General features: G+C 42.5%; 1 protein-coding gene across 1 annotated transcript; it reads right to left on the bottom strand.

Annotated features, from left to right (window-relative positions):
• Window positions 1-423: 423 nt before the first annotated feature.
• On the bottom strand, window positions 424-20,986 carry PRPS1 (phosphoribosyl pyrophosphate synthetase 1). Its single transcript, XM_004281507.4, has 7 exons — window positions 20,724-20,986; window positions 10,763-10,946; window positions 9,239-9,337; window positions 7,994-8,118; window positions 4,812-4,985; window positions 2,545-2,704; window positions 424-1,435 (listed from the first exon to the last, which is right to left on the bottom strand). The coding sequence occupies exons 1-7, from the start codon at window positions 20,843-20,845 to the stop codon at window positions 1,343-1,345; spliced, it is 957 nt and encodes a 318-aa protein (XP_004281555.1). The 5' UTR covers window positions 20,846-20,986; the 3' UTR covers window positions 424-1,342.
• Window positions 20,987-21,410: the final 424 nt, after the last annotated feature.

The following is a 21,410-nucleotide window of genomic DNA, read 5'->3' as shown; positions in this document are numbered from 1 at the left end:
AAAGAAACTCACTTAACATTTTGGAATGCGTTATAATTAGAAGGGCTGAAATTAAATGCTAAATGTGTGTCAACTACTGATGGAGGGAAGTCTTACCACATTTGGCAAAATTGGCTCAAAATGAATAAATTGTACAAACTACTCTCTTCCTCTGAGAAAATACCTAAATCCTATCACCAGGAATGAGAACCAGAGATCCAACAGGCATTATACAGCCTGTAATTCAGGTATAATGCACCGAATTACACTACATCTAGTTCTTAGTTAACCCCAGACAGCTCAAGGTCTTACAGTTGAATAAAACCGCTGCCGTGTCTACTCAATGCAGTTAATAGCTCAGAAACAAAGAAGTAAGAGCTATCATTGGGCAGCCAAGACACTTAAACCAAAGCTTTGGCAGAGAGATCAGTACAGATACAGACCCACAATCAAACAGAAACTTTATTAGTTTCTTCTACAAGAGACAGTGACATCAATCTTTTTAACAGAAATCTCAGGTCATCTGAGAGGTCAAACAGATCCAAGGAAGAAAGATGACAATTAAACAGTTAAATTAATCAAAAGGCACTACAACACCACCTAAAACCTACTACCGCAGTGGTAGTGGGCTAAGGAAGATTAAGCTACAGCGAAATAGTCTCATGTAAATTGTTATAGATTATATAGTAGGAAGCGAGTTTGCTTTCCAGAAGACTATGGCACAATGATCACTTGGGACCAAGTTGATATTTGGCCAGGAAAAGAAGGTCAGGCCAAATGGAAAGGAACAGGGACAAAGGAGAATCCAAGTGACAGAATCCAAGCAAAGGGTGATGGATCAGGCTTTTTCCTCCCAAGAAGCATTTGTTGCATGGTGGGTTGCCTCCTCTCAGGCTCCTGCCCTAGAGCTGTTTCAGCCTTAGAGGGGCTCAGCAACCAGAGCTGGGTTCAGGCTGCCCCAGGATCATGCTGGAATTTAGTACAGACTTTAGAGAACTTGTCACAATTTCGGGGGGGGGGGCGCTGAAGCATTCACATGCAAAGTAGTCTGAGCTCCCCAAACACATTCAGACATCCTTACACAACTTTTTCCAAAGTCTGACATCTTGTAGCAGCTGAGCTGTAGTTAAAGCTGCAAGGCTCACAAGATCAAAGAAGCCAGGACGAGACAATACAGGTAGGAAATCTCAGCAGTTAATCTCAATCTTTCTCTAATGTAGGAGAAACACTCATATACCTGATGTGGGATGTAGAAAGCTACACTGTAACAAGTTGGGTCTTCTGCTGGATTTTTCATCAAATACCAAAGGAAAATAAGGGGTGGGACTCACTTTATTTTTTAAAAGCCTCAGAACTTATTCTATTATAAAGGGACATGGCTGAACAGGTAGGAGACAGATTCCCCATTGTGAGTTCTCCTGATGGCTTCTGCAAGGATCATGGAGATGTCGATCACCTAGGAGGGCAAGGCAAGCATCAGGTTAGTATCATACAGACAGAGATGACTGGCCAGTTTGCAGACACTGATGAGCAGCCCGATGAGGGTCCTTCCTCTTAAGACTGCTGCACTGTGCTGTTTCCCCAAGGGAGCCCACAGCCAGATGCTCTTCATACCCACATTTTAAATATAACCAACCACTTGGGAAAGAGTCAAAATGCTTATGGAGGAAAAACTCTGACTCAGACTCACCAAGATGGTGGTAGGTTGGCATTTAAAAATTCTTAGGAATGAAAAAAGAATATTTAAGCTGAAAAAGAAATCCTTAAGAATGATATCAACCCTCCAATTCCATATATTTCTAGTGGATTATATTTCCATATTTCTAATGGAAAGCCTTGTTCTTTTAGTGCAACAGCACTCAAACTTCATTGTCTGACAATTACCTGGGGAAATTAAAGTCCCGGTCCCATGACCTCTGTTTTTGTAGGCCCTGGGTAGAGCAAAGGAATCTGCATTTTAATGAGAACCCTAGGTGATTAACTTAGGTGGTTTCCAGAGCACACTTTGAGAAACACTGAAGTTCTAAGGAGCATACCGTCAGTTTAAAAGTTTCACATTATGTTTGCAGGGGCCAATAGTTAAGAGTGATACACACAAACTGTAAAGCATGGACCTGGAAACTTGAGTGTGCATCACAATCACTGGGAGAGCCTGTTAAAATGCAGAATCCTGGGCTCTGTAGGTTTTAGGTGCTATTGTAGTGCCTTTTGATTAATTTAACTGTTTAATTGTCATCTTTCTTCCTTGGATCTATTTGACCTCTCAGATGACCTGAGATTTCTGTTAAAAAGATTGATGTCACTGTCTCTTGTAGAAGAAACTAATAAAGTTTCTGTTTGATTGTGGGTCTGTATCTGTACTGATCTCTCCTCCAGAGATTCTAGGTCTAGCTGTTTGAATATTTAGACACGTGATCTTTTTCCTTTTGGGTCACAAATCCTGATGACTAAGCCTTGAGAGCAAAGGAGGAAATCTTTAGAACCCACCCAGACACCTAATTCAACACATGTAACCACCTCCTAAATACTCAGTGGAGTCTTGTTTTGCAAGAATCTCAGCCTCACCTGTATTTTGGAGCAATGCTTCATCTTATCCTCCTGAGGTATGGTATTGGTGACAACTACTGCTTCAAAGCATGCATTATTAATGCGAGAAATGGCTGGGCCAGAAAAGATTCCATGAGTCAGGATAGCATAAACCCTGGTGGCTCCAGCTGAGAGAAGTCTAGAGGAAAAAGCAGAGTTGATTAGGAGTAATCTTACTTGTCACTATAAAATCCGACTTAGGGAAGAAGAATGTCTTAGTCAACTTGGGCTGCCATAACAAAATACCACAGACTGGATGGCTTAAACAGAATTTTATTTCTCACTCGTTTCTGGAGGTTGGGAGTTCTAAGATCAAGGTGTCAGCAAGGTAGGTTTCATTCTGAGACCTCTTCTCTTGGTTTGGTGGTGGCCACCATCTCGCTATATGCTTCCATGACCTCTTTGTGTGCACAGACCAAGAGGGAGAATGGGGGGTGGGGTTGGGAGGGAGCTCCCTGGTGTCTCTTCTCATAAGGGCACCAATATCATCATAAGAGCCCCACCCTCATGACCTCACCTAAACCTAATAACCTCCCAAAGATCCCATCTCCAAACACCATCACACTGGGGGTTAGGGCTGAATTTTAGGGTGATACAATTCAGTTGATAGCAAGGAGAGAGAAACAGACTAAGAACTTATCTGAATAGGTTTGAATTAGTGTAGAAGGACTGTGGCACAGACTTCTATGCTCAACAAAATCTGTCTCCTCTTCTTCCTAGCACACAGCTGGACATTTCCTAGCCTCCCTTGCATAGCTAGGTGTGGCCATGTGACTTAATTCTGGCTATCTAAATGTGGACAGAGGCTTGTAAAATCTCCCATGGATGATCCTCCATGCTCCTTTCCCTTTCTGGCTGGACAAAATGGAAGTGTTAAAGATGCAGCGCCACGAGACTGAAAGGGGAATCCTCGCGTTGGAGCATACCATGAACAAGAAAGAAACTTTACCGTGTTCAGGGAGTTGATCTGTTAAGAGCAATTAGCATTAACTTACTAATATGATAAAAGGAGTTTTATAAATGTATACTCCAGGATCCAAACCAGGAGAGCACACAAGTCTTTTTTTTAAGCATTTATTATACATATATGCTACGCACTGTGCAAGGCACGGATACCTGGAGATTTAAAAAACAAATTATGAGAAACAATGCTGTCCATACTGGCTTGGATTATAAGCAGTGGGGAGCCACTTAAGGTTTTAAAGGAGACATGAGAGGAATCTAGTCTTAGTTTTAGGAAGATAAGCGAGTATGGTGGCAATGTGAAAGATGGACTGGGGAGGTAAGAGCCTGGTGACTGGCAGCAGAGAACAGAGGGAAGCCAATTCAGAACAGTGCAGGCAAACGATGAGAAGGAATACGAATGAAGGTAGTAGCAGTGAAAATGAACAGTCAAAAGGTAAGGCCAGGGATTCTAGCTTAGGTAAAATATAAACATGAGAATCTATTTCTGTCTCCTCAGGCATATGGACTTTTTTACCTTAACTTGTTTTAAAAAACTATCAAGGGACATCCCTGGTGGTCCAGTGGTAAAGAATCCCCCTTACAATGCAGGGGACATGGGTTCAATCCCTGGTCAGGGAACTAAGATCCCACATGCCACGGGGCAACTAAGCCCATGTGCCACAACTACTGAGCTCGTGCGCCTCAACTAGAGCCTGCATGCCGCAAACTACAGAGCCCATGTGCTCTGGACCCCACACGCCACAAATAGAGAAGAGAAAACCCGCACACCACAGCTAGAGAGAAGCCCATGCACCACAATGAAGAGCCCATGCACTACAACAAAAGATCCCGTGTGCCTCAACGAAGATCCCGCGTGCCACAACTAAGACCCGACACAGCCAAAAATAAATAAATAAATAATAAATAAATCTTAAAAAAAAAACTATCAAAAGTAGAGTACTTAGAATGATGAGATAATTTTGGAAATATAGTGGTGACAGTTGCACAACACTGTGAATGCAACTAATGCCACTGAATTGCACACTTAAAAATGGTTAAAACAGCAAATTTCATGTTACATAAAGTTTAGCACAATAACAAGGAAAAATAAAACTAAGAAAATCTAGAGAAAAACATAATACTTATCAATTTACATGCATTGCAATTTTAGCCTAGGGTGACAAAAGAAAGCTAGTTGTCATCTCCTCAATTCAGTTCCAAAGAGAATCAGCAGGATTAGGGCATTCAGATAGCAGTTAGCTTTTTACTTCTAACCCCCAGCTCCACCACTAGGCACTCACTTGTCAGCTGCGTGGCAGATTGTACCACAAGTGTCAGCCATGTCATCCACGAGGATGGCCACCCGGTCTTTCACATCTCCCACTAGCACCATGCGGTCCACTTCATTAGCTTTCTTCCGTTCTTTGTGAATCAAGGCAAAGTCCACATTCAACCGGTCTGCGATGGAGGTCACTCTGCAACACAGGGTATTCACAGTTAAAACGTGTGCATGTGCCTGTGCGTGTGCCTGTGCGTGTGCGTGTGTGTGTGTGTCTTAGGACAAAGAAAGGAAATAAAGGATGGGCTTGTTTTCTGGGGGGGAAGACTCCTTGAAACCCAACAGTTCCCAGGGTTGGAAGAAAGCAACCGGAATTGACTGGCATCACAAACTGGGTTTCATAGACTAATGCCTCCATACCCTGAGAGCACTTTATGAATGTATTAGTCAAACTTAGATTACAATTCATTCTGGGTTACTGTAGGGGAAGACAGACACCCTCACCAGTCCCAGGAAGCGGTATAATGAATGCTAGGGCATGTTCGTTTACTAGACTGGCAGTGAAAGGGGAGAGAGAGATGACTTGGTTAACTAATGCCGGGAGTGTAGATCACCCCAATTTGACATGCAGATGTGGTGAGAAGTGAACCTGAACTTGGTGGGAGAGGAGCAGTACCCAGCCCATTCCAATGCCCACGCCCTCATCACACTCCCCTCAGTGATCCACCAACTGTCAATGTCAACTGTACCTGGACACCAAGCTTGGGAATTCCTTTAAGGACTGCTAGAAAAAAAGTTTTACCAATTAACTGGGCAAACCAGGCATCTTGCTGTACAGCTCAAAGCATCTCCAAATCAAAACAAAATTCCTTTTTTTAAAATGACAAGGCAAGGGCTTCCCTGGTGGCACAGTGGTTGAGAGTCCGCCTGCCGATGCAGGGGACACAGGTTCGTGCCCCAGTCCGGGAAGATCCCACATGCCGCGGAGTGGCTAGGCCCGTGAGCCATGGCCGCTGAGCCTGCGCGTCCGGAGCCTGTGCTCCGCAATGGGAGAGGCCACAACAGTGAGAGGCCCGCATAATGCAAAAAAAAAAAAAAAAAAATTACAAGGCAATACAAACCAGACTAGAAGGTGGGATAGAAAACAAATCTTTCTGGCGACAAAGTACCATGTAATCACTCAAACAGCAATCCATTCAGTGTATAGGACCGTGGTGCCCCAGTGACACATACGACCACGCTCCACCATGCCATCCTTCTTACGGGTGAAGAGGCCTATGCTTTGTGTTTTAATGTAATACTGATCCAACCAGAGCATTACGTCCTATTTCCCTTGTGGCTATGGTCACATATCTCAAGTTTGTGCTGAATAAGGGAGAACCTGTGACCATATAATAAAGAACAAACAAGACTTGGACCACAACCTAGGCAACATTTACACCTGATCTAAACAACCCATACCCTGTGCTCTCCTTTCCTACTGCATGGGCACATAACAACATGAGTTACCAACCTGGGACTTCCCTGGTGGTCCAGTGGTTAAGACTCTGTGCTCCCAAAGTGGGGAGCACAGGTTCGATCCCTGGTTGGGGAACTAGGATCCCACATGCCGCACGGCGCAGCCAAAAAAAAAAAAAAGTTACCAATCTGCTTGGAATGATTATTTAGCCGAGGCAAATGCATGGTCACTTAGTTCAAGCATCCCAAACCATCCACACTCAATGGCCAACAAACTCAGTGACTGACAAAGTGTAAAGGGCTCAAAAAAGTCACTCCCGATATCCTTGATGGTAGAACTATGTGCAAGTCACAATCACACAGGAATCTCTACCTAGTCCAAAAACCCTGCCAAGACAGACGTGATAGCCATTCACTTTGAAAATCTTTCATCACTAAAAGAAAATTATAAACAAACAAACAAAATCATTTAGCAATAAACCATCTACTGAAGGCAGTTTTTTTGTACCCAACTTTGGAAAGAAAATCGTGCTTGATTACTTATTTCAAATGTGACTGTTTTCTAAGTCTCTGTGGAAGATGATTTTCCCAAGTATGACAACCACCATGAGGGGGATGTGTTTTAGGCTCCGTCTCTAGTATTACAGATGGTAACTAGCGACAAGGGACTCACAAAGCCATACATCTGGCTGGAGAACAGAACTCAAGCTCTCAGCTTATCAGTTCTGTTGACGTTCCTGAAATAAAGAGGTTGTTGAGAAACAGTCATTGAAGGTTTGAATGGCTTTTGCAAAGATCTGAATTCGCATTTCCTAATCATCTGTGTTTTGTAGCTCTTCATTCTATTTCCACAACAAGAACATGTGTCACGCTTTTGAATGCATTACTAACGAGTGAGCCGCTAAAGAAATGAAAAGCTCTTAGTCTGCACCATGTGAGCTGAAGCACTGCAACTGGCAATCCCTGGCAATCAGTTTGTTTAGAATGTTCAGAGCTTGGCTTAAATAAAATCACCACACTTTCTTTTCCTTCCTGCTTAATATTTCAATCTAAAGGATCAAAATGGTTTAACCAACCATTTGGAGGTATGTAAAAGCTTACTTGTTCACTATTATCATGGGCTTCGATAGCAGGTGCCATTCATTAGAAAACCAAATTCCTCCCCCTCCTGATGGGTCACAGCGCTGTTGCTAGCCCTGCAGCGCTGAGTCACTGTTGGGTTATGGTCAAGCCCACGATGCCAGACTATTTTGTGCACCTCTGCTGTCTTTCAGGTAGTGACTCAGGCCAGTAGAAGAGGAGTGAGTAAAACCATATCCAGCCCATGTCCTAGCTACCGGCACATCCAAGTACTTAAAAACTGTCACTTCTCAATATCTTGTAGTAACCTATAATGGAAAAGAATCTGAAAAAGACTATATATATATATATATATATGTGTATATATATATATGTGTATATATATATGTATATGTGTGTGTATATATATACACATACATATATATATATACACATATACATATATATGTATGTGTGTATATATATATATATATATATATATATATATATATATATATAGTCTTTTTCAGATCACTTTGCTGTACCCCTGATGCTAACACAACATAGTAAATCAACTATACTTCAAGAAGAGAAAAATTCACTTCAATAGAGAAACATCGTTTTCTGACGCAACTGTCTGAAAGCTTTTCCCCAGTACGTTGGGAATAACATGACTTTCAACCATACCTCTTAGCTCCTCCAGCATCGGGTGAAACAATCGTGCAGTTCCTCCATTCCGAGATGTTCTCCCTTATCCACTTGAGGACAGCTGGCTCTGCATACAAATTGTCCACTGGGATATCAAAAAAGCCCTATAGAAAGAAAGAAGCTGGGTCAGTTTTGCTTGTTTTCCTCCTCTTCCATTTACAAATAATGAACACAAAGAGAATAGTAACTTGCCAACAGAATACTTTACTGCAACATTCAAACTGATCAGAAGGCATGCCCGGTGTGGCAGACTGTAAAAACAGCCTCCTTGAATCTGGGCTATGTAAGAGAGCCCAGCCACGACGGGCAAAGCCAGGCCTCGGCTACACCACAGCTGACCACAGGCACATGAGCAAGCTCTTGAGAAAAACGGCCAAGTCCAGCCAAGACCAGAACTACCCAGCCAACGTGCAGACCCACGAGGTAATAAATGCTTACTACTTTATGCCAGTAAATGTTGGGCTGGTTTGTTAAGGAGCAAAAACTAACTGGTAAACAGGTTAGAGATGCTATGGTATATAAACTTAATGGAAGCCATTTACAATAAATGGTCACAGTAACTAGAAGTCAGGAGATCTGTGTTCTAACACTAGTTGCTACATATTAGTTGTATTTCACAACTAATCTGTTCCTCTTCTATAAAATGGGTATAATCACCTGTCCTGTATCTCACTGAATTCCCAGAAGCCTCCAATGATAATGATTTCAAAGTCTCTTTAAAAAGTATAAACTATAAGGTGGTATTCTGCTCCCCTAACTCTGTTTAGGATAGAAGGTAGGTTCCAATATCTATGGCTCTAAATTTAATGATGACAATAACAGCTCCCATTTATTTCGTATCTTTCATGAGCCAGGTGTTATACTATGAATTTAATATCTTACTTGATACTCACAATAACAAAGCAGCATGTGTTCAGAGAAGTTAAATAACCTGCCCAAGGTTACAAAGCTAGTTAGTGTCAGAGCCAGTATTCAAACTAAGTCTGATGCCAAAGCCTACATGCTTCCCAGAATCCCAGACGGCCTCCCTGTCCAACCACCCCACGTGGCTAAGATCATGATCTATGCTTAAGGTGAGGATGTTGAAAATGTCATCAGTGTCTAGTTTATTTGAGCTGTACTTGGGCAGTTTTTGCTTCCCTACGGTTTTCAGCATTCAGTCCTCTCCTACCCCCTTTCTAATCCCTAATAATCCCTAAGCTAATACTTAGCTTCCACTGATACCTGAATTTGAGAAGCATGCAGGTCCATGGTGATAATATGATCCGCGCCTGCTACGGAGAGCATATTTGCGACAAGCTTGGCTGAGATTGGAGCCCGGCTCTAAATGGAGGGGAGGAAAGAAAAAAAAAAAAGCCAATTTGAGAAACAATTCATTTGCTCAAGAAGCACTTATTTACTGTGCACCTACTGTGTTTAAGGTACTGTGCTACCAGGAAATTCATAAAAAGTGACATAGCCACTGACTTTGAGTAGATCACAATCTGGCACAAATATGAAGTGGATTATCATTTTTCCAAATCAAGATACATATTTCAGAAAAGAAAATACCTTCCCTACCTTTCTTTTTCTTCACGTACATATTTTCTGCCTATTCAAGTGTTTCCAATGCTCCATTATTTAAATTACGCAGACTTTAAAAATCTTTTTGGAAAGAATTTTATTAAAATCTCTTTTAACACATACATACTCAAACCTGTGTAACATCTAACGTGGCAACATTTAAAGACACATTAGGGGCTTCCCTGGTGGCACAGTGGTTGAGAATCTGCCTGCTAATGCAGGGGACATGGGTTCGAGCCCTCGTCTGGGAAGATACCACATGCCGCGGAGCAACTAGCCCCGTGAGCCACAACTACTGAGCCTGCGCGTCTGGAGCCTGTGCTCCGCAACAAGATAGGCCACGATAGTGAGATGCCCGCGCACCGCGATGAAGAGTGGCCCCCTCTCGCTGCAACCAGAGAAAGCCCTCAGACAGAAACGAAGACCCAACACAGCCAAAAATAAATAAATAAATAAATAAAATTAAAGACACATCACAGGATGGAAATTATAGTTTTATTTTATAAATTACACCACTCCCTTACTCATCCGGAGGCCAATGTTCCAGTAACCTCAACCCCCTTTAATAACCGGTAAACACACCTGGCTGCACCATAAAATAGCAAGGCCCATGCCCTTTACTCTACTCTGTGGGAGCACTGTATTTTACTGAAATAAAAATATCTGGCCTTCTCCCAGGCATTGTATGTAAAATTGGGGCATCAATTACAACAGACCTGCAAAGTTTTACATATATGCTTTATCCTCTAATACTCCAAATAAGGTGAGATGTGTGTGTGCGTGCGCGTGTGTGTAATGAGACCAAGTATTCATGTAACCGACTTCAAGTTATATGAAGAGGTCACCACTAGAACCAAGAGGGTCCCAGAGGAGCTACCATAGTTTAAAAAAAATTCTACTCCATGGAAGCTGGTGCTTAGTCTTGCTGATACAATGAAAAAATAGCAGTGAGTTAGCCAAAAGTCACAAACATATGACTGGAATAAAACAGACTGCAAATGTGTTACTTTATACAAACCAATCACACCAATTGCTGTGAAAATCAGGTAATGCCTAAGATAAAAAAAGTAATATCCTCTAAATATACATTTGATAATTAAGGAAGATTTTGACTTTGGGCAAGTGCTCCTGCTTCCCCTGATTTTAAAAAAAGAATTAAAGAAAAAAAAAAGATTCCGCTCCTACCTTATCCTTCTTATCCTGCCGGGCATAAGGGAAGCATGGGATGACTGCAGTAACCCGACTGGCTGAAGCAATCTTGCAGGCATTAATCATGATCAAAAGTTCCATTAGATTGTCGTTGATTTCACCGCAGCCACTCTGAACAATGTAGACATCCTCTCCACGCACACTTTCGCCAATTTCCACACTACAGGAAAAGGAAGGACAACAAAAACAATAGATTTTAAAGCACTATAATGTATATCTACAGACAGTAAGGTCTAAAAAACACAGCTTCCCCACTCGTATGCTATGAATGGGTTACAGCTGCATGTGGTCTTGATCCCCTCAGACTTCAGGAGATTCCCCAGAGGAGTCCCTCTATTTACTGCCTCAGTTTACTCCAGTGTACTATACAGATATTACCTGCTTTTATAGGTGACATGACATGAAAAAGATTGGCTAAGGCACTTAGAAGTGACTGGACTATAATTTCAGTAGGCAGGCTGTATCTCATTTCATATACTGAATGCAAATCTGATATAGCATCTATGACTGTCACAATCCATATATAACAAAAGAAGTAGAAAGCTCATATAAGGAATGAATCACTACCATTCTATAATGATGCCTTCTACAGAAGATAGTACTACATCTACCACATTGGCAGTTTACTGAACAAATATTAAATGTTCATCGCCAATCACTTTGCTTGGTGCCAGGGATACGATGGAGAACAGATGTGGTCCCTGCCTTCATTCTATGCTAACTGTACTCTGGTCCAATTAGTAATTCTTATTTTAAAAAATTCCACAGGAAGTTACTCTGATTATGGAGTAACACTATATTTTACCATAAAATGAAAGTTTTAATATTCATACTTGGATCCTTACCAAGAATAACTTATTAAAAAATAATAACCTCAGTGACACCTCAAAGCAACACCATTTCCCCAATTAATCCTCTAGGTGAGGTGGGGTGTGTGTGTGGGTGTACGGGCATGCGTGCATGTGTAGCGTGTGTAGGCAAGTAGACCAGAACAGCTGATAACCTGTACTGATGAAGAGAAAAACTTCTTCAAAAGGAAGTAATTCCATTGCCAGAAGCTGATACAAGAGCTAATTGTTATTTAAAATTTATTCCTTTCCAATCCAAGTAACAATTGTTACTTAGTTCCCCGACTAGGGATTGAATCCACGCCCTCGGCAGTGAAAGCACCGAGTCTCCAATCCCAGGATCCTACTTTTTAAAAAATGGGGTTAGCTTATATTGTGAAGCAAGAGAAATAAAAGCAAAGAGTAAAAATCAAACCAGAAAGCAATTAGAACAGGGAAGTTGAGATTCCTGGTAGCCAGAACAAAGAGGAAAAATCATTTGTCGGGATGTTTGGAGGTAAACCTTCAGGCACTGAAAAATGGGCAAAATAAACCCAAAGTAAACAGAAGAAAATATAAACATAAGAGCAAAAACCAATGAAGTTAAAGACAGTAAAACAATAGAGAAAAACCACTGAAACAAAAAGCTAGCTCTTGGGGCCTCCCCTCGTGGTCCAGTGGTTAAGAATCTGCCTTCCAACACAGGGGAAGTGGGTTCAATCCCTGGTCAGGGAACTAAGATCCCACATGCTGCAGGGCAACTAAGCCCATGCACTCTAGAGCCTGCGTGCCACAACTAGAGAGCCCGTGTGCACCACAACTACTGAGCCCTTGCACTCTGAAGCCCACGCACCACAACTAGAGAGAAGTCCGTGTGCCACAATGAAGAGCCCATGCGCTGCAATGAAAGATCTCGCATGCTGCAATGAAGATCCCACATGTTGCAACTAAGACCCAATATAGCCAAATAGATAAATAAATAAATAAATAATAAATAAATTCTGAGAGGGACTTCCCTGGTGGCGCAGCGGTTAAGAATCTGCCTGCCAATGCAGGGGACACGGGTTCAAGCCCTGGTCCAGGAAGATCCCACATGCCACAGAGCAACTAAGCCCGTGCACCACAACTACCGAGCCTGCGCTCTAGAGCCTGCGACCCACAACTAGTGAGCCACATGCCACAACTACTGAAGCCCACGTGCCTAGAGCCCGTGCTCCGCAACAAGAGAAGCCACTGTAATGAGAAGCCTGCACGAGCAGCCACCGCTCACCGCAATGAGAAGCCCGCAATGAGTAGCCCCCGCTCACCGCAACTAGAGAAAGCCCGTGTGCAGCAACGAAGACCCAATGCAGCCAAATAAATACATAAAAAAAATCAACCAATTGCACTGTATGGACCTTATTTGCATACCAATTCAAGCAAATTGTTTAAAAATCCCACATTTATGAGACAAATGTGAATACTGGCTAATTATTTGATATTAAGAGATTACTGTTAATTTGTTTCAGGCAAGAAAATGGTATTGTGGTTAATGAAATGTATATGGGTGATATGACATAATATCAAGGTTTGCTTCAAAATAATCCAATTGTGGGGGGGGCGGGGGGAGGGGGAATAATAAATGAAACAAGATTAGCCGTGAATTGATAACTGCTGAACTGGGTGACGGGTGCATGGCAGGGAAATCATTTACTATTCTCTCTACTTCTGTACATGTTTGAAATGTTCTATAACAGGAAGAATGAATGAATGAATGAATGCCACTCAGGATTAGGCTGCCTCTTGCATCTGCTCACTTATGAACCTTCTGCAGGCCTGCCATCGTGAAAATTTAGAAAACTGAGGTTTATCGTCCCTCACAAAGTAACTCACCTCACACTAGAGGTAAGTGGGTCCAACGTGTTTCTTCAAAAGGTTTTGACAGATCTGCTCATACACTTTTACAGATACCCAGCTGACAGATATTTAATTTTGGGTGGAAGTACAACTTGATGGGTCCACCAGGATGCAATGGCTACAAAGAATTTTATGGCAGGATCCTGAAATAGTGATGCTGAGCAACACGATGAACTGAACAGCAATTCTGTGGACCCCAAGACACAGCTGAACAGACATCTATTAATCACCAAGATCAGCCTTAGGAAACAAGTAAATCCGTCAGCAATGTCAACTATGCTAATGCCAAAATTGCTTTCTGGAGACATTGCTTTAAATTCAAATGGACAGGCAAGAGAGGGCCAGGGAGGGCTTCCTGGGAGAGCAACTTGCATGCTATCCAAAGTGTAGGCCCTAGAGCGTCACTGCCCAGTAAGGGAGTCACTGGCCTCAAGTGGTTGTTGAGCACTTGAAATGTGGCTAGTGTGGCTGAGGAGGTGAACTGAGATGCGCAGTAAGTGTGAAATACCACACCTTACTGTGAAGCTGGTATAAATAAAATAAAAATATATTGATTTTTTATATTAATTACATGTTAAGTTTTTTAAAAAACCACTCAAATGGACAGGACTAAATAACACCTTGTGGAGGTGAGCCTGCTCTGCAAGTTCCTCACTGTGGTGGGCCCAAACAAGAGGCTGCGGGAGTTTCAAGAGACTTCCAGATCTCCTTTACTAACGCTGCCTGCCCTTTGAGAGGTTCCAGGCTGAGTCCCTTCTGTATTTTATGGCGCACAACTCTAGGGCCCTGACTGAGTACTTCAAATATCCAGCAACTTCAAAACTGAAGAAATTTTATTTTATTTTTCAAGAAAATTTCATTTTATTTTATTTTATTTTTCACTCCCTGCCCCCCCTGCCACCTCACCTCCTTGACCAAGCTCTCCACTTCTCTGGGGGAGAATAAAAGTCATGCATATTGATTGCCAATAAAAAGCCAATCGTGTCCTCTACACCTGGCGTGGGAAACCTATGGCTCTTGTTCCAGTCAAGAACACAGAATATCATCTGTGCTCCAGACATTCACTCACCAGTCAGACTGTTTGATTAGGAGCCAGGGAAGAGCCGTTTGATAATTGATCCAAGACAGTATAAGGGATGGGCTAATTATCTACTGTAAAGCTGTCTTATTATCAAGTAAGACCAGAAAACAGTATATTTAAGACCATGGTGGCTTATCTCTTTTTACAAATGCCTCAACTACCAAAGTCAATATAAAAAATATTCACAAAATTGCTTACATTGTTCATTATGTTACTCGGTATCACTATTTAAGGATTCCACCCATAAAATTTGTAGAATTTTGTGCCTGGAAGTATCTAAAGAGTTTTATGAAAATGAAAACTACATAATCCATTGCATATGCCTTTATCCCTTTGGCTGCCGGGAAGCCAAGGGATACAGTTAAAGTAACACTAAATCAAATTCAGTAATCACTTTATGCCAAATTCTTGGCACAATTACTATAGTCCTTTGTTCTAACAGGCTTCTGATGTATCTACTTAAACTTTTTGTAACTGTGACTATCATGAAACACTTTAAATCCTTTCTTGAAAGCAGGTAAGGTATTAATTACAAAATTAAATTTTCACTGCCAACTTAAACATCAGAGAGCATTTGCTAAATACATAACTTTAGTAGAAGTGATATTTTTAAAAAGTATATTCTAACATCACATAAGGTTTGAAAAGTAATTCTTAAAAAAAGTCACCAGCTCACCACCTAACAATCACCAGTACCATTTTTGTATTATATCACCTAATAAGCAACCAACAGTGCAGCCGTTTCCCAAAGCCACACTTAGGACTAGCACGTACCCTCAAGCAAAGAAGGATGTTATGACCAGACATGTATCTAATAACTTAAAAAATTATTTAACTATATTAAAAATAAAGTGGTACACATAAACTAGGACACTGCCTTGTTTTACTGTACATAATTCTAATCCCACTAATCAAGACCAATCTTTCCCTCCAGTTAGTGCTATGACGTACAGACTTGCATAAAGCCTTTAAAAAAGCCCATGAAGTACACTTAGATTATACAGCTCGGTCAATAAACAGTTCAGTGAATCCCGAAAAACCTTAATATTATTCTTATGGTTTCCTCTAAGAGATGATAAGTTAGGCAGTGATGGATGGTAGAAGAATTGATGGTGTTTCTGAAACCTGTTTGCTCTTAATATCATCTATCACCGCAACGAAGAGTAGCGCCAGCCGGCATGCAAACACAGCCATAAATAAATAAATTAATAAATAAATTTATATATATATATATATATATATATATATATATATATATATATATATAAATCATCTACCAGGTGGAAAGACCCGGTTTAGCAATTGAAAGGGTAACAATCCTTGTTCTTCCCCTCTAGCCAATGGTAGGTCCTCCAAATGGCTTTGGGCCAATGATTCTCCCAGCTGTTCTGGGGAGGCCAGATGACTGGCTATGTCCATCCAGTGAGAAAAACTGGCTTCTCCTTTACCCTTTCCTTTAGCATCAGACATAATTGCATCTGACAAGCACAAAATGTTAAACATAAAATGGAAATAAAGTGAATCTAAAAGTGCCTTTTGATTGGTGGTATTCTTAAGAAAATCTCAAGAATTTAGATGGATGTTGGCACGTGCAAAATATATGGGATTAACTAACAAAGGTTATAGTTCTTAGGAAAATCCTAGGCAACCAAGGTTAAAGTCATCCCCCTCTCAGCCTATCCAGAGTAACCAAATAAACCAAACTTATTTAACAATATTGAGTCCAAAAATTTAGTACATATAACAAGAAAGAAACAGACTCACAGATATAGAGAACAAACCAGAGGTTACCAGTGGGGAGAGGGAAGGGGGAAGGGGAAGATAAGGGTAGGGGATTTAAGAGGTACAAACTACCATGTATAAAATAAATAAGTTATAAGGATATATTGTACAACACAGGGAATACAGCCAATATTTTATAATAACTATAAACGGAATATAACCTTTAAAAATTGTGAACCACTTTGTTGTACACATGAAGCATATAATATTGTACATCAACTATACCTCAATAAAAAAAAATTTAGTACATTCAGAAGTTTCAAAAGCCAGATGAATACTGTAACAGCAAAAAATTTAAAGAAAATACTCAGAGTTGGGCAAGTTACTTAACCTCTGAATCTTAGTTCCTTCATCCATAAAATGGGGATAGTAAGAGTACCCCCTCAGAGCAGTGTTGAGGGGATTAAATATTAGATGTGTATAAAGTGCACAGCATAGGAACTAGCACATTTTAAGCATTCACTATTTATTAATTAATATCATCATTGCTGATAGCAGAACTCGTTCAACTTTTCTAGAAAGCAAATTTGGCAATAGGTATTAAAAAGCCTGAGAGGGACTTCCCTGGTGGCACAGGGGGTTAAGAATCCGCCTGCCAATGCAGGGGACACGGGTTCGAACCCTGGGCCAGGAAGATCCCACATGCCGCAGAGCAACTAAGCCCGTGCACCACAACTATAGAGCCTGCGCTCTAGAGCCCGTGAGCCACAACTACTGAGCCCATGTGCCACAACTACTGAAGCCCGCGTGCCTAGAGACCATGCTCCACAACAAGAGAAGCCACCGCAGTGAGAAGCCCGTGCACCACAACGAGTAGCCCCCGCTCACCGCAACTAGAGCAAGCCCGCACGCAGCAAGGAAGACCCAACGCAGCCAAAAAAAAAAAAAGTCTGAGAAGTGGTGTATACCCTTTAACCTAGTAATTCCCCTTCTAGATATTTATCCTAAGGAAATAATCAGAAACAGTCAAAAGATTTACATTCAAGAGTTTTCACATAAAAGAATCAGATCAAAACTTTTAAATATGTAATAGAGACTTGCTTATCTAAAATTATAGTAAAACCATGACAAGACTATACAGCTATTTAAAACCATGTAGACTAAATATTAAGAGAAACTACTCAAAATATATTGCTGAGTGAAGAAAGCTATAAACAACCTATCTTACTTTTTTTAAAAAGTACATAAACAAACATCTGGAAGTTCATAAATCAAATGTTAAGTTTATCTTGGGTGGTGGAATTATTTGGGATGTCTTTTCTCCCCTCTGTCCTCTTCTATATTTTCCACATTTTCTGCAATACCATCACCACCCCTTACCAACACTGTGAATTTGTTAGACAATTTTCTAATAACTTTACTCCTATCTCATTTAATTGTCACAATAGACTCTGGGTAGATGCTACTTTAGAGATGAGATTACTGAGGCAAAGAAAGGCTTAGGATTCAAACCCAGCTTCTCTGATTCCAGAGCCTGAACCTTTAACCTCTCATAGCTATTTGTGTGTGTCATACACCCACATATATGTATGTATGTTTCCTCAAAAACAGGACAGCAGGGGCTTCCCTGGTGGCGCAGTGGTTAAGAATCTGCCTGCCAATGCGGGGGACACCGGTTTGAGCCCTGGTCCGAGCACTGGTCCAGGAAGATCCCCCATGCCTTGGAGCAACTGAGCCCGTGCGCCACAACTACTGAGCCTGTGCTCTAGAGTGCGCAAGCCACAACTACCGAAGCCTGCGCGCCTAGACCCTGTGCTCTGCAACAAGAGAAGCCACCTCAATGAGAAGCCCTCGCATGGCAACGAAGAGTAGCCCCCGCTGGCAGCAACTAGAGAAAGCCTGCGCACAGCAAAGGAAGACCCAACGCAGCCAATAAATACATTAATTAATTAAATCTATATATATATGAAAAAACAAAAACTAAAAAACTGGACAGCAAAGGATGATCCTGACTTCAGAAGAAAGCTACTCAAGAGAGCATCAACCCCTGAGATTCAGCCAAATTGCTGCAAAACGGTCTCATTGAGGATGGGCTCTGCAGTTCCCCATCTGATGACCCAAAGCACCTACTGAGCTGCCCTGTCCATGACCTTTAGATCCCAAGAGTCACACGGGGCAGCAGTTACCACTTATGCAGTGCAGAAAAGCCAAAGGTTGGGGGAGGGAGGTAAGGGGAAGCTCCATAAGCAACATATTCGATTATGTTCAATGAAGATTTCAGAACATCTAAGGAACCAAAAAGCTAATGATTAAGCCAGAAACAAGGCAACTTAACCAGTCAGCAATTTTCCACATTGGGCTTAATCTTATCCAATGTTTCCAAGCATGTTACTGTCCAATTGTTTAAAAATGAATTCAGGGGCTTCCCTGGTGGCGCAGTGGTTGAGAGTCCGCCTGCCGATGCAGGGGACACGGGTTCGTGCCCCGGTCCGGGAAGATCCCACATCCCGCGGAGCGGCTAGGCCCGTGAGCCATGGCCGCTGCGCCTGCGCGTCCAGAGCCTGTGCTCCGCAACGGGAGAGGCCACAACAGTGAGAGGCCCGCTTACCGCAAAAAAAAAAAAAAAAAAAAAAAATGAATTCAGCTTTTTATCTCAGGGAAGTACATTGGGACTCCTGCTAATTCCGATAAATCAATCAGTAGAACATTAAAGTGTTCTCCCCCTCCCCTCTCCCAATATAGCCTCAGGTCCTGATGTGTTGCACTAGGCAGAGGGTCCACAAAGAAAAAAAAGTCTTTGTATTTTTTCATGAAGCATAGGAAAAGGACTTAATAGTCACAGTTCTCTAAGGGGAACCAAAAAAACCTCTAAATGAAAAATCATTCTTGTCCCCTAGCTATAGTGCCACTTGCAAAGTCTGGTCCTGTTTTGTTTTATTACAGCCCATGAGTCATAATGCTGTGGTTAAAGCTAAAGACAGCAGCTCGGCTAGCCTTTCGACTAAGGTACTGCCTGGTTACAAATGGCATCAGTGTTTGCACTATCATTTGCATCACAACCAATGGTACAATGATCAAGAATCCAGAAGGAAGCTGTCCACTACAGATGAATGCTCTTATCAGCAGAGTCTACAAAGGATAGGGGGAGTTACACTTTGGTAAACAGTTTAAAGAAAGAAAAAAGGGAACAAAAGCATTTAGGAAAAAATGTTCAAAGCAATCTTCACTAATTTAACTGATTCATTAGGTTTGGTGTAAACTTTCCCCTTAATAGAGGACTGACTGTAAGACTGTGGGCACTGCTCTGATTTGATCAACAGGGTACCAACGAGAAACACAAAAAAACACCTAACAGAACCAGAACATGCTATGTTTAGGTGGAAGGGGTATTGAACGGATCAGGTGACCAAGCTATCTCTAAGATGGCCCCAAGGTGCAGGAGCACGGTAGAAGTGCGGGGAAGGTGCAAATTTAATTAGCAAAGCAATGAAAACAATTCATTGCAATGCTCTATGCATTCCTGGCCTTCCACTCCATGACCTTTTCTCGATTATCTTAATATTCAGGGATAAAACTGTTTCCTAAATCCCCTGCACAACGTTAGAAGTGGGCAAGTTCAGGATAGACTTTGGTACTGAAAAATATGCTTTTGTATTGTCTAGACCAGTAGCTACACTTGGGAAGATCAAGGATTCCAGAATTAAGGTTCCCTAAGATTTTCTGGATGGCTCAAACTGAGATGCTGGCAATCAGGATGCAGTTAATGCATCATTTTATCCGAGCAACTAGATTTAACTTAAGTATGGCTCCGAGTCTAAAGATGTGAAAAGCCAACCCTTGCCAATCGAAGGGAAGTCCTCAGTATTAATTTTGGCGCCCTCAGTACATAATGTCAAATTCCCTCAACAGGAAATCCGACCGACACCGTTTCGAATTGAAAAGCTACTTCTTAGACTCTAGGAGAAGCACTACGAGGGCGCAGTACGCAGTAGGATCTCCCAGGCAAGCTGGTCTAAGAGCTGAAGAGAACCCAATCTGGTCTGGATGGCTCAAAAGCGAAGCGACAAAGCCACGTGTCCCCACTGCCGAGCCTAGGCGTCTTTTCCCTCTAGCCACTCTAGGCAGCGTTGGGTCCTCCAGCCCTTGCCTTCAAACCCAGTAGCTTCGCCTCCTGCTCCATCTTGACTCCACCCAACCGCACGGTGAGAATGAACGTGACCCTCCCGCGAGAGGTAAAATAACGGAAACAGCCCGTGGGGCACGCTTGCCACAGAGCTGCCCCGTACCCCACCCCCCAAAGCCGGCCCTTCAGAACTCACGCGGTGGCCCCATCCCCCTACCCTCTGCTGCCCAAGTGTCGCCTGGCCGCCCCGGCAGGTGAGGCCGGTCGGGGTCCCAACTTCATCCTCACCAGGTCTCCTGGTTGCTGAATTTCTTAGTCACCACCTTGCCCAGCTCCAGGCCCAGGCGGTCGGCAATCTTCTGGGATAGGTCCTGGTGGGAGCTGCCGCTGAAGATTTTGATATTTGGCATCTTGGCCAACTACCCTAGGCACTCTCTGCTTAGTAATCGCTGCTGCCGCCGAGACCCGAACCGAGTCGGCCCAGAGACTCAGTACTAAGCACTTCGCATTGCTACTCCGCCATCTTACATTCCCGCCGGCGCGCGGCTCTAAATTGCCTAGCGCCGGGTAGGCGGAGTCAGCGGGGAAGTTTACACCCCGCCCTTTCCGATTAGCTGAGCGCCGGCGAGGGGCGGGTCCTTGTTGTAGTTCCGCCTACCCCCGGCTGTCTCAGGGATTGACTGGAAGCCCTGAAGGGGGCGAGGCTAAGGAATCGCCCCGCCCCCTATAGCGAGGCAGTCCGAGAGGGCTGACTAAAAAACGCTGAGATACCCGCGCTTGGCTGGGGGTGGAGGGGTGCTGGTGACGCGTAGGGCCAGATCTTTCCCGCAAGTCACGCTTTTTTTTTTTTCTTCAGCACCTGAAAGCAAGCCTGGCTCTGGTTTACAGTTTCTTTTAAAAATATCTGTTTATCAGGATGGCAGCCACAGTTCGTCTGAATGAAGGGGAGATTTCTCAACGTGATTGAGTTTGCAT

Source organism: Orcinus orca, chromosome X (genome assembly GCF_937001465.1).
Source record: "Orcinus orca chromosome X, mOrcOrc1.1, whole genome shotgun sequence".
Taxonomy (NCBI): domain Eukaryota; kingdom Metazoa; phylum Chordata; class Mammalia; order Artiodactyla; family Delphinidae; genus Orcinus; species Orcinus orca.
Note: the sequence above shows the minus strand (reverse complement) of the source record. Positions and strands in the feature narration are given on the sequence as shown.

What these genes read in the sequence shown, in the direction of transcription:
- PRPS1 (XM_004281507.4), bottom strand. Translation starts at nt 20,845, where the DNA reads ATGCCAAATATCAAAATCTTCAGCGGCAGCTCCCACCAGGACCTATCC. An exon ending in TTCAGCAACCAGGAGACCTG is followed by an intron (nt 10,947 to 20,723) that starts GTGAGGATGAAG and finishes CTTTTCCTGTAG; the next exon opens with TGTGGAAATTGGCGAAAGTG. An exon ending in GATGCTGGAGGAGCTAAGAG is followed by an intron (nt 4,986 to 7,993) that starts GTATGGTTGAAA and finishes CCTGTGTTGCAG; the next exon opens with AGTGACCTCCATCGCAGACC.